This window comes from Pipistrellus kuhlii, unplaced genomic scaffold (assembly GCF_014108245.1).
Source record: "Pipistrellus kuhlii isolate mPipKuh1 unplaced genomic scaffold, mPipKuh1.p scaffold_m20_p_8, whole genome shotgun sequence".
Classification (NCBI taxonomy): Eukaryota; Metazoa; Chordata; class Mammalia; order Chiroptera; family Vespertilionidae; genus Pipistrellus; species Pipistrellus kuhlii.
In genome coordinates this window covers 68783066-68796398 of record NW_023425584.1, presented here as the reverse complement: position 1 = coordinate 68796398, position 13333 = coordinate 68783066, and the positions used below count along the sequence as shown (strand labels likewise).

Genomic DNA, 13333 nt, shown 5'->3' with positions numbered 1-13333 from the left:
GATGACCCGTGGCGACAGGGCTGACGGGCTTTCATCCATCACTTTAAATGTACTTCCTCCCGTGGCTGATTCTTGCCTCGGCATCCATCACATAGCAGATTGATTCTCCATCATAATTGAATCTTACAGATGTAAGAGATTGTAATTAACTCGGCAACATCACTTTCCTCATAAAACCACAAACTGCAGACCCAGCACCGCCTCATGACAAATGTCCTTTGCTGCGGTGCTGGCATCCGGTGGATCCAGAGCTCTCATGGTCTGCAATATGCAGAACAAACAACGCAGTGGGGAGAAGGGACTCTTGCAGTGTGCTGGGACGGAGGGCGCTGGCCACTGCAGTGCCTTATTGCCTGGCCTATTGGACCCTCCTCTCTGGGAACAGTCCTCGGAGAGGGATGTACATACCGTCAGCCCCTACCCAGGACCAGTCACAGATGATCCCAGGAACAAGATGAGTAGATGCTTCCCTGCTCTCAGGGAGCTCCAAGGAGACACATCAAAGGCTCAGTGGGAGCCAAGAAAGGCAGTTATTTTATTATGAGGGGGGAGACAGGACTTCATGGAGAAGGCAGTGTTTGGGACAGATGTTGAAGGCCAAACTGAGGGATGTAGGTGTTCTTGGTGGGAGCTACAATATTTTAAATCAGAAAGGTGGGAAAGCAGGGCACCCATGTAGAAAATATTCTGCAATCCAGTTTAGTTGTCACCTGGGTGAGCAGTTGAAAAGGAGGAGATAAAAATAGATTGGCACTTTGCTATTATAGACGGAATGTTTGTGTCCACTCCCCGCCCTCATCCCACCACAAATTCATATCTTGAAATCTAATCCTGATGTGATGTTAATAGGAGACGGTTGGGTCTCAAGCGTGGAACCCTCACAAATGGAATTAGTGCCCCTGTAAAAAGAAACCCCAGATAGTCAGTCCCCTGCCCCCTCCCACTATGTGAGGACACAGTGAGAAGAAGCCATCTGTGAACCAGGAAGTGAGTTCTCACCAGACACTGAATCTGCTGGGGCTTTCGTCTTGGACGTCCCAGCCTCCAGACTAAATAAGTATCTGTGTTTGTAAACTACACAATTTGTGGTTCTGTTGTAGCTGCTGGAATAGACTAAGACACACTGCCATGCTCTGCCTCAGTTCCTTCCCCTGACACTGGTCCCTCAGGGGCTGTGTGGAGGAAGGATCTCTGTTATTTCTGAGTGGTGCGCCTGGTGGATCCGTGCCTCAGAGACAGCTGACTTCCTTTACACTTTGTTTTAGGGAGTGGCTGAGGCTGAACTGGAAGAGGACCTGTATCGGACTTTCAAACTCTTTTTCAGAGCAAACGATGAGGTGAGGGGTACGGGGTGGAAGGGTAGAAGGGGGCTAGGTGGCAGGGAGGGGGAGCTGCAGAGGTGCACAGGTCTCTGGATGGCCTCCCTCGGAGGATGGGGTGGGAACTGGAGCCTGGGAATGAGCAAGCTGGCCTTCTTCCCTTTGGTTTCTGTAGTCAGGGTGAGTGGGATCCTCACTCTACTGGTCACACTAATGAGGGAAGGTCACATCCTCACTGCCACACACCAGTAAAGCTTTGAAACTAAAATCAAAGAATGGTTATAATAGTGACTGTGGAGAAATTATACCGACATGCATAATTGTTTCTCAAAGCCCCAAATTAATTGCTGTTTCGACCCTTTTCATGAACAACCACAGTTGCTTATAATGGTTTATCTCCATTTCCTCCACCCACCCTCATATAGTCAGCGCCTGCTTAGTCTTTCCAAGTCTGCCACTTTCTGTGCTGGCCACTTCTGGCATCTCACTTTTTTATATTGAGTTCAATCGCTTCTTTCTGAAGGACCTTCTTTTGTAGTTAGCTCTTTCCAGTCTGTTAGCAGTAAACTCATAATTTTTTATTTATTTATTTATTTTTGGCCAGAAAAATGTCTTTATTTTGCTTTCAATCTTGAAGAATAGTTGAAATATGAAATTCTAGGTTGACTTTTTTCTTTTCTTTTAGAGGCTCCTGTCATTGTTTATGCAAAATCTGCCTCATGTATACCCTATTATTGGTTTTTTTAGTGGTGTTTAATCTGCAGGATAACCCATCTTTGAAGTTTTGTGTGTGTTTTTTGTTTCAATGAACATTTTCTGAAGTTTATGAGTTTTATTTGGTTCCTTTTCAGATCACCCCGATCTATTGTTCTGTTCTTGTTTTTCAGTTTCTTTTACATTTTTAATAATTTTAAGCGTATTCATTTTCATTCTTCCCATCTCTCACACAAGTTCTATCATTTGATATTCATTATTTGCTATGTTTGCTGTCTCTTGCGATTGGATTTGGAGGAAGGGGTGGGAGAGAGAGTTTTGTAATTTTAGTTTGTGAGCTCACTTTCAAGCAGCACCAAATCTGCGCCTATTGGCTTCAGCTGGGATTGAGGAAATGGCCTCTTGTGTTTTAGCACTGGCTGCTCTCAGGCATCCTGGTGGTGTTACCAGCCCCGCCTCACTTTGTTGTGGTTGTTGTTGACTTTGCTTCTTGGGGATTTCCAGATCATGGAGTGTAAATCCAAACCCAAGCACTGGTGAAGGCAGGCTTGTAGCCATGAATTTCTGGGTGAACATTTTTTGGTTTTCTCACAGTTCCAAACTGAATGGACTGGCACCACAGATGGGTGGCACCACAGATCTACTGTGGAGGGTCTTATTTTTAACTTCCATCGGCCATAGACCTAAGGTCTCATCTCTTATTCCCATTGGTTGACATAATCAAGTTCTTATATCACCAAGACCTGCAAGGACTTGGGATGAGGGGGTGGAGGTGGGCCGGAAGGAAGGGGCCGGGGGGGTCAGCCTGGGCCCAGAGCTTTGATTGTTAGCTATTTCTGCTGTGACCCCTGAGAACTTGCCTACCTCTCGGGAGGTTAGCATGTTTGTACTAGTCTGATGGCACTAGTAGGTGACCTGTTCCAGTATGTTTTATTTACCCATGACATAATCTCCACCTTTTCTTCCTACAGATGGAACTCAAGACGTACAATGTCTGTGAAAATGGTAAGAGGTGTTCTTAGGAGGGAAGGGAGACAGGAGGGCCATGGCAGGAGCCAGCTGAGCGTTAAATGAGCATTTCTCCATCTGACTCTCTGAGCAGAAACAGCCACCTGCCCACTCTGAACTGTGACTTGCTTAACATAGGGTTCCCCGTGGGTGACTGACACTCCCCTTAGCCCTGGGCTGGCCACGGGGCCTCAGGTTCCTTTCCTTCAGGGACCTTTGAGTTCCAGATGTTAAACAGTAAGAGTTCAGAGGACTCTTAGAGCTTGTCAGGTCAATCCCAGCCTCTGCTGACAAGGACTGATGCCCAAGGTAGGAGCCAACATCTGCAGGGCCACCTGGTGCAGGCAGAGGGAGAGTCAGGCTAGACCCCAAGCCAGGTGTCCTCGGTCACAGTCCACTGTCCTCTCCTCCATCCCAGCCCCATGTCCTGTCATCCAGTCACATCACATTTCCACCCTTGTCCTCCCTCCTGGGTTGGAAACAAGTGAGGAGTCAGAGCAGAGAACAGACTGGAGTTCATCCTTGGCTCTGAGATCCAGCACCTTTCCCACAGACCCTAACTTAGCCCCACACTCTGGCCTTGCCATTATTCACTTGTACTTTTATTGATAATGAGGACACTACTACTTGTTTGTGCACCTACTGTGTGCATCGAATGCTGGCCTCGCCCTCTTTAGATACATTATTTATAACCCTCATGACACTCTAAAAAAATCCCATTATTATCTGTATTCTACACGTGAGGACAATGGGGCTCAGAGAGTTAAGGAACTTGTCCGAGTGGCCGGGTTGGGCTCCAACTCCTCTGGCCCTAAAGGCCATACTCCTCTCACTGGTCAAGACCACGCCTCCCTTTCCTCTCGCCTCCTCCTTCCATTCCTTTTCTCGGTCACTCAGTCACTCTGCATCCCTTTGTTCTGCAGACAGTTTGAACTCACACTTGGTGAGGCAGGGACAGACATCCAAACACATGCAGCGGAGTCGTGGAGTCCAAGGGGAGGCGGACGGACTGCAGGACACAGGGAGGGGGGCGGTGGGGGATCTCACCCCGGCCCCGAGACAGTAGAGAGTTAGGAGCTCCGGAGGCTCAGTGCTTCATCACAGAGGCACGTGCTCAGGTAGCCCTGCGGTGTAGCTCACAGAAGGCTGCACCCCAGCTCCCATGCCTCCAAAGCTTCCAGCCTGAGACCGGGGAGCCCCATGGGACTGACCCCATGAAATGGCGGTGGTCCCTGGGCTGTTCATCAGCATCATGGGGTTGCCCCCCTGCAAGACGGGGGACTGCCAGGACACAGTGTACACCCCTGAAAACAAATAGGATTCCACACCGGGGACACTGAGGGAGGGTCCGTGAATGTGCCCAGGGTAGCAGCACGCCTGTGCCCTGGCCGGATGGTTTTCCAGGCTCCGAGGACGATCGGAGCAGTCACCTGTGAACATTCTAAGACTCGCATGGAGACATCTGAAGAGGGATGGAATTCATTAAAGGATGGGGCAAAGGCTTCGTCTCGGGGAGTGGGAGAGCTGGAGGGCTGGCAGGGCCGAAGTCAGGTGTCACCCTGGGACGGAGGTGTACGTTTTGGAAGGACAGGAGGCGGTGGTCAGTCCTCGTGTGTGTCCTAGGAGCTGAGGCCTGGGTGTGACACTGTTGGGTTCTAGAATGTCAGAGGCAACACAGACTTCTCTGACAGAGAGGAAAGGGGCTTCCTGCGGGAAAGGGGCTTCCTGCGGGTAAGAGCGAATGGAGGAAGGAGCACCAGGGGAGGCAGGCGGGAGGCAGTTAGGGGTCAGCCCCCGTTGTGAAGGCCGGCGCTCGTTGCTGGGACCCCTGGCCGAGGGCGTGGGGTCGGAAACAAGCGGCTGTTTGCAGGAGGACTCTTTGTGAAATCCCCGAAAGAGCCCAGCCTCAGCAGGCTGGTGACCGAGGAGGACATCCGGTTCTACGTGCAGCAGTTCAAGAAGTCCGGTTTCAGGTAGGTGGAGAGGTGCCGGGGACACAGGAGGGGGCTGGTCTGCACACGGCTGCTGTGCTCTGAGTGCAGGACAGGCCGATCACCCCCACCTTGGCCCCGCAGCCCCTGCTTACCTGTCTCCGGGGTGGGAGGTGATCGGGCCTGTCCTGCAGGTGATCGGCTCTCATTGAGGATGGCTCACCTCCCTGTACCTATGGGCCCCCTCAGAGCAGATGCTTTTAACCTTTTTTCAGTCACGACCCCTGTGCGAATCAAATGACAGTTCTGAGTTCTTCAGAAAAACATCGAAAACTCAAAACTCAAAAACTGCCTCCATTTTTAGGGGGATTGGAGACCTCTCTTTCTTTTTAAACAGCTTTGTTGAGCTCTCGCCCATAGAATCCACCCTCTGCAAGCGTCCAGGGCTGTGGTTTCAGCCCGTTCACGAAGCCGTGCAGACATCGCCCTGTTCCATGTCAGGACGATTTCATCGCCCCAAAAAGAAACGCCATTTCCTTGAGCAGTCAGCCCTCCTCCACTTCCCCTGCACCCCCTAGTCCCAGGCAGTCACCGTCTGCCCCCCATCTCCACGGACTTGCCCACCCGGGCCTTTCACATTCATGCCGCACAGTGTGTGCCTCTGTGCCCGGCTTCTCCCGCCCAGCTCGTGCTCTCAGGGGTCTCCACCTGTAGCAGGTGCCCAGCCCAGGCCTTTGGCCCAGACCTGTGCTCACGCTGATGCTCTGGGCCTCTGCTCTGGAACCACAAAGAATTGCTCCAACAGCCCCTTTCCCGCATAGCCCTTCGAATATTTACATGTTGCAAGTCTTGGAAACTCACGGTTGCTTCAAGGCTGTTGCAGTTCACATTTGCATCCTTCTTCTCTCCCTCCTGCCTCTCTGCTTACACTTCCATCCTTGACTCCAACCCAAGGACACAGAAAGCCAAGCCCTGGGCACTGCCTTGGTCAGCCCCGCCCGGAAGTCCTCTATACTATAGCCGGTGGCCCCCAGCCTTTAGCCCCAGCATCCCTTGCACCACTACAACCTTTTTTAAGCTTTTTTTTTTTTCTTTTTCTTTTTTTTCTTCTTCTTCTGAGGTGAAGACAATGTAAGATCCTCAGGTTTGAGGACAGATTTGCTCTGGGAGGGAGCATAGAGATAATGTGGTCTCGCGCCCTCCTTGAGCAGGAGGAAAAACGAAAAGTCCCAAAAGGGCATGTGGCTTGTCCAAGGTATCCCCAGGGCCTAGAGCTGCGAGACCCAAGAACACCAACCCGACTCGGCCCAAGGACTGGGAGAGGGTTCTAGGCCCAGCCCAGAGCCACCCTGGCTGTCCCTGTGTGCCACCCCCTAAAGTCCCTTTTCCAGGGGTTTCCCAGGGCAGGGGCGTGGCCTCTGGATGGTGAGGGCACTAAACAAGCTCCCACCGCTTACATGCCAGCCTGGGACGACATGGAGAGTCCTGTGGGGCCGGCTTCCGTGGGACAATCCCCTCCACAGACCCTGTCCGCGAACCCCATGTGTCCCCAAGCTGGCACTTCGGCACGATTGTCCTGGCCTCAGTCCTCTTCCCCCCAGAAGCTTGGCTCTCCCTGGGAGACTGGTGCCTGGTGGGTCCGCAGCACAGTCGTGGACTAAAAGCTTTCCTCTCTTTATTCCCTGATCTGCACCCCACACACACAGGGGTCCCCTAAACTGGTACCGAAACTTAGACAGGAACTGGAAGTGGGGCTGTCAAGCCACAGGAAGAAAGGTGAGTGCTGGGTTAGTGTGGCTCCCTCCCCCATGCCCGCACCCCCACCCCAGCTTCCCAGGGCCCTGGGTCCGAGCTGCGGGTGGGCAGACTGGCCTGCTGGCTTCCTCCTCTCTGTCCTCTTCCTCTGGGCTTTGGGAAGGGATCCTCAAGGGTTTCCCTGGGGGCTGCTTTTGCTGACGCTTCTCTTGGAACGGGTGATGCCCTCTTCAGGCCAAGCGTGCCGGAGCCAGGGCCACGGTGCTCTGCTGGGCCCCTCGGCGGCGGCGGGTGTCAGTAGTGGGGAAGCACGCCTCCTGCCCCAGAGGAGGGAAGCCCTGAGTTGTGGAAGGTGCAAGGAGGGGACATTTTCCCCTTTTCTGGCTGTCACCACCTCCTGTCGTCTCTCCCCAGATCCTGATTCCCGCCCTGATGGTAACTGCAGAGAAGGACCGAGTGCTTGCTCCCAAGATGTCCAAGCACATGGAGGACTGGGTAAGGGCGGGGGCTGCCTGGGGCCCTCAGTGCCGTCCTGGGAGGGAGAGGGCGGGTATCCTCCAGGAAAGAGGCAGCTGAGGGCAGAGAGCGATATTCTCGTGAACCACTTGCTGGACTAGGGCTTCCCCAGTGGCATCACTGTCACCTCCTGGGAGCAGCAACATGTGTGGTGCCTCCTTTTCCTTGCACCGATGCAGTCTCATTCATTCACTCGCTCCTTCGTTTATTCATTTCGTGGGCTTGTGCTGTGGCCTTACGTGTGTTGGGACCGTGTTAGATGCTGAGAAGGTTAAGATGAGTAAGATACGGACTCTGCCCTATAGGCGCTCCCCGTCCTGCAGTATTAATCCTATACTCAACCCAGGTCGAGAACGAGAACCCTGGGATGAGAGGGTGTTGAGGCGAGGAGCATGCATGCTGGGAGAACGGCAGGAGCTCCATGAGGCCTGAGGACCTTGCTGAGCCCTCTGGGGCAGGCTGAGCTGGTGGGCCACGGGCCTGAGAGCCACCGGAGGGGCATGATGGGATTGGAAGCTCCCTCTGTTAAAAGTGTGGAGGTTGGTAGTGACCGGGGAGGCCTGCAGTGGGATGACCGCTGGCTGGCTAGCTGCTGAGCGCGGCCTGTCCCCAGGTGGCTGTGGCCTCGTTGGCAGCATCAGGCACAGCGGGGAGGGTGCGCACAGATTGCTGCCACGTGTGGGCTGTGGATCCAGCTCAGGTGCTGCGGAAAGCTGTGAGCCCACGGGCCTCGCTCCCTGGTCCTGACCCTTGAAGGTTTCTGTAGAAATTCAAGATCTCCTGCTGGTCCATTCCAGCCCCCTGTATCTGACTGCTAACCTCACTGGGGTGTGTTATGCTTCTGAGAGGAAAAGGGCATTTCCCCCCAGCCTTTCCCACACATGGTCAGGGTTCAAGGCTGTGTCGGGAAGAAACCCACGTCCCAGCTGCTGCACTGCTGCTCCCTCTGGGTCCGGGGTGCTGGCTGCAGTGGCCCACTGTGGAGTTCAGGTTCCAGAGGGGAAGCCAGACGGCCCCCAGCGAGACAGCCGGAGAAGAGGACACCATCACGTCTGCATGGCGAGAGCCAACAACAAGCAGGCACCTCCCAGGCAGTTAAGGGCTGAGAACTAGTGATTCTGAAGGGAGACAGTTGTGATGAGCACAAGTGAGCCCTGCATTTGAATATCAGCTCAGCCACTCTGTGTGGCCTTGGGCAAGTTCCCAACCTCTCTGAGCTTTCCCATTACCGAACAGGATTATGGGTACGCTCCAGTGAGACAATGTATGTAGAGCACCCAGGACATAGCAGTTGCTCGATACGTGGTTATTCCTTTCCTAAAGAACGCAGTTTTTCAGGACAGAGCTGGCCTGTGGGGAGCAGAGGAGAAGGTGCCTCCTCACTGGGGCTCCCTTTCACGTCGCACTAACCTGAAACCAGACCCACTGGCACTCTGCCATTTACTTTTCTGGCCCGTGTTTTCTTCCAGATCCCCCACCTGAAAAGGGGGCACATTAAGGACTGTGGACACTGGACCCAGATAGAGAAGTAAGGAGATGGGGTCCTGGGCGGGGGCCATCGGGACTTCCTGTTCACCTCAGTAAAGGCCTTCCTGGGCCAGCCGTTCACCTGCGTGAGGTGAGTGGGTCCAGACGGGTACGAGTCGTCTTTCATTCCCTTTCCAGGCCGGCCGAGTTGAACCAGATCCTCGTGCAGTGGCTGGAAACCGATGCCAGGGACCCGCCAGTGGCCTCGAAGCTTTAGGGTGTGCCCTGGGCCAGCCCCTTCATCTGCTGGGCTGCTGCTCTTGGCACCATGATGGGTCTTACCTGCACCTCTCAGAACCAGCAGCCTGCTTCTGAAGGGCTGTTTTCTTTAAAGGAAGTGAGTAATATTGGACGTAATTGTAGATACAGGCAAAGGCTATTAATTCTCTGGGCACAAATGCATCGCTTTCTCTCTAAGGATGATTCGTGTTCTCTGAGGGGACAAGGGGGTGGCTAAGGGGGTGACTTCTCTTTGACTAGGCCATAGTTTTGCAGCAAAATCAGCAGGTAATTTTGGAGCATTTCCACAGAGATCGGAACTTTTGTTGAATAAAGCTAAGCAATTGTGATCTCGCTGTGTTGGGAGGGGGAGTTGCTCTAAGAATGTCCCTCTGGCCTCCCCTGGGAGCCACGTCGCCCGCCCACCCTGCTCTAAGTCCCCCGTCTCCCCGTCTCCCGCCCAGTCCTGCCACCGCAGCCTCCTGACTGGTGTCTGTACCAGGTCTGATCGGAACATTGCAGGGCCTCCCCGCTGCTCCCCTAAAAGCTCGAGGTCTGCCTGGCCGTTCTCCCCCTGACCGGACCCAGCTGATCACTCCCCGATTCCCAATGGCCCCCAGCATCACCGAACTGAATCCCTGCACCCACCACACTGATCCTCCGCGACCTCCCCCTGAGCGAATGGTCCTTTAGCCTGCAGTGTTCCCACCTGCATCTCCCCCGCCCAGACCCCAGCGGGGGCCTGAGCCCTTTCCCCCTGCCCCCAAGCCTGGCGTGCTCCCAGATGGCAGCGGACCTCCCTGGCTGCACTTCCCGCAGGGAGAGCTGGGAGGGTGGGCTCTCTGAGCTGAGTTATGAATCATGATGAGTATAAAGTAACCAGGCCAAAAGGATATGGGTGTCCGTGTGTGTATAGAAAGTAAGGGGAAGGTCAGAAGTGGTCTCAGCTGTCATTAAGTGCCCTGTGTGCCTGGAGCCTTACATACACTGATGCCAGGGACCCGCCAGGGGGACCTCTATGCTTCCCATCTCACAGAGCGGGAAATTGAGGTTCAAATAACTTGCCCAAGGTCCCTTGGCTAGTGAGAGGCAGAGCCTCGGTTTAGATGTATGCTGTCTGGTTCTGTAGGCTGAGCTCCAGATACTTCGTGGTGTTGAGCATCTTTTCGTGTGCTTATTGGCCATTGTCTATCTTCTTTGGAGAAATGTCTATTCAAGTTCCTTGCCCATTTCTGAATCAGGTTGTTGGTTTTTTGGTTGTTGAGTTGTAGGACTTCTTTATATATTGTGAGTATTAATCCCTCATAAGATATACGATTTGCAGATACTTTCTCCCACACTTTTTAATCAATTAAAAGCTACCTTCCATGTTCAAAGGGTCACGGGTTAGGACTCAGCCTCTGCTTTTCATGCAGCTACTCACTGTGTTCCGTGACATTAGTGCCAAGACGGAAGGGCAGAATGTGTCCACGTTAGGACCCCTTGGGACTCTTTGGCTTGTGTCAGAATTTGGAAGGCAGAAACAATTCTTGGCTTATGCAACTCAAAGTAGAAAAATTCCAGAGAAAGCCCAACACAGTGCTCTTAGTTGGCATTTGAATCGATGAAGGGGTGGCATTGGGTCACTGCCTCTGTCACGTCTTCTGGATTCAGATGGAGAGAGCTGTGAGAGGCAGGGGAGGGCTTAGAGCACATGTGTCAAACACAAGGCCCGCGGGCCAAATCCGTCCCGCCAGGCCTTGCAATGTGGCCCGCACCGCGCTGTCATCACTGCACTCCGCTGCGTTTCCATCACAATGACAGTTTATGACTGTTCAGTAAACCATTCGGCCCGCGATTTAGGCTGGATTTTAGATTTTGGCCCCTTCTCTGATTGAGTTCGACACCCCTAGCTTAGAGGGTGCTGTGGGGGAGGAAGGAACGTTGCTCTACTCTCCAGGCTCTCTCGGCTTGTCCAGTGGTCCAATAGACATGAGACAGGTTAGCAAGAGAAAATAACCAAATGTAACATATACACGCGTACGGGAACTCTGCACACAGGAGACAGAGACCCCACATGCATGAGAGGTTCCGAGACAGACAGGGAACATGGGTGTATTAGACATCCCAAGCTAACGATGACCTTGGGGCTTCAGAGGGGAGGAAGGTCACTGAAGGATGTTTAGAAGAGCAGATGATCAGTAATTAGTGGCTTGCTCTGCCATATAGATAGGTCATAAAACATCACCGCTGATCATCTCTGATTGTAGGCAAGCCCCTAATTCAAGTTATTCTAGGCAGGTGAGAGGGTGGGGCAGAAGTTTCTTTTGAGCCCACAGAGCTCAAAATAATCCACATGTCACACAGGAACATCTTGGGGTAACTCCTCCTGAACCCCCACGGTGCCTTCCCATTTTGTGTTATATGTTGAATTAACTTTATGCCCTGGGTCAGATTTCTTTTTATTTATTTAATCTGGTGGGGGCAAGGGGGGGGGAGCATCAGTTTGTTGTTCTACTTAGTTGTGCATTCATTGGTTGCTTCTTGTATGTGCCCTGTCCCTGACTTGGAGATCAAACCCACCACCTTGGCTTATGGGGACGATGCTCTAACCCACTGAGCTACCTAGCTGCCCTCGTCATATTTTAAAGAGAATGAGCTGGCTGAGTGGGACAAGGAAGTAAGATCTGCAGGTCAGAAAGCATTAAATTCCTCTTGTTTCAAAGATGAGTTGAGTTACCACACACCAATTGTACTTGGAGTTTATTCTCACTGATTCGCAAGTACAGGCAGGGAAGAGATCAAAATACAAGCTTCAGTGACCATCAAAATAGTAGCATTAATTTCCCTTGCCAACAACAGTGTGAAGAAAGTTAAGACTCAGCAATTATTGGACAGCTGAGCCCATCAGAGCAGAAGAAATGAGCAATAAACCATCGCCCTCGACCATGGGATGATGGCAACGGAGATTGAATAAACTGATACACATCGCTTTTGCTGATTTGTATATTTCCATGTAATTTTATTTTCTTCAATAGAGGCAATTTATAAAATTGATGTGACTGGCTCGGGGTAGGGGAGGAAGCGTCCCCTCCAAGGACAAATGTTCAGGGTCAACAAAGAGAACCTGGTATGGCTCAGCAGAGGAGGGAAGAGGGCCCCTTCCCCAGGCCCTCCCACATCATGGCACAGTTTCTGTGATGTCCCAGGGCAGACTGCGTTCAACAGAAGGAGAAAACTTGGGTCTGACTATGGTCCAAAGGGGCATTTGTGGATGCGAGCAGGACGTACTTTGTCTGAGGTGGTAGGGACTAGGCTTGTGGGTGGATGGAAAACAAGTTATTTGGGATGACACTACGCTGTCCCTCAGCACTGCTTTCCCTTCCCTCCTGCCCCCTCAACCATCTTCTTCCACCCCCCTGCCTTCAGGCTTGATGCTTTTTCACCTCCTGGCCACAGCCCAGGACCCCCTTCCAGGGCTTCAGGGAGGGGACAGTGGTCAGTCTGACAGGTGGTTTCTCCACCCCAAGGCCTTACCCACCAAGCCCAGCCTTTCACAGGCAGAAAGTCAGGTTCTGTGGGGGGTCTCTGAGCCCTCTTCCCTCCGGCAGGGATGGAGCGGGCTGCACAAGCCCTGCCTCCTGCCTTAGCCCAAGGGAAATGCGCGGAGGAAGGAGGCCCAGCCCTTGCTCTTCTCTCTCACAAAGGCCCTGGTGGAGACCCCTGCCCCAGGGGCTGACAGACATGGTGTATTAGTCAGCTGGGGCTGCCACAACAGAGTGCCACAGACGGGGGCTTCAACAACACGGGTTTATCTTCTCTCAGTCTGGAGGCTGGAAGTCCAGCATCAAGGTGCTCGCAGGGTTGGTTTCTCCTGAGACCTCTCCTTGGCATGTTAGCAGCTATCTTCCTCCTGTGTCCTCACAGGTCTGTGTCCTAATCTCTTACTAGGACACAGTCATACTGGATCAGGACCCATCCCAATGCCCCCACTTGGACTTACTGCCTCTTTAAAGGCCCTATTGCCAAATACAATCACCTTCTGATGAACTTGGGCGGCACCCAATCCAGCTCATAACGCAACCCTTCCCCAAAGTTGGCTCTGCTCTCTGGTCTGGAGCTCCACAGATCCCTCACTCATCTCTGGGACACCCATCTCTGGGACACCCTCTCTGTGACTGAGCTGCCTCTGAACACTGCTGTCCACTAGCTGGGGTTCCCTGTGGGGAGCTCATAGTCACCACCACCCCATCCCCACTCCCGCTCCTGCCTCACCCCTGCTCCCGCCTCACTCATTGGAGGGTGTATTTTTGTGCTTACATAAGCACATATGGACTTGGCAGCTCAGTGGAAATCTTGGTTTGA

At 53.0% G+C, this 13333-nt stretch overlaps 1 protein-coding gene across 3 annotated transcripts in view; it reads left to right on the top strand.

Annotated features, from left to right (window-relative positions):
* The window catches only part of EPHX2 (epoxide hydrolase 2), a 42621-nt gene extending 33282 nt beyond the window's left edge, over positions 1 to 9339 (top strand). For 2 of the 3 annotated variants that reach the window (XM_036423788.2, XM_036423785.2), the window contains 7 exons: positions 1266 to 1337; positions 3005 to 3038; positions 4912 to 5014; positions 6679 to 6748; positions 7142 to 7222; positions 8713 to 8771; positions 8909 to 9339. In XM_036423788.2, the coding sequence (XP_036279681.1) occupies positions 1266 to 1337; positions 3005 to 3038; positions 4912 to 5014; positions 6679 to 6748; positions 7142 to 7222; positions 8713 to 8771; positions 8909 to 8987 (498 nt within the window). In that variant the 3' untranslated portion in view covers positions 8988 to 9339. Of the gene's footprint in view, positions 1 to 1265; positions 1338 to 3004; positions 3039 to 4911; positions 5015 to 6678; positions 6749 to 7141; positions 7223 to 8712; positions 8772 to 8908 lie in introns of those variants that run through there. The other variant, XR_004985598.2, reaches the window with a different exon arrangement.
* The last annotated feature ends 3994 nt before the right edge of the window (positions 9340 to 13333 follow it).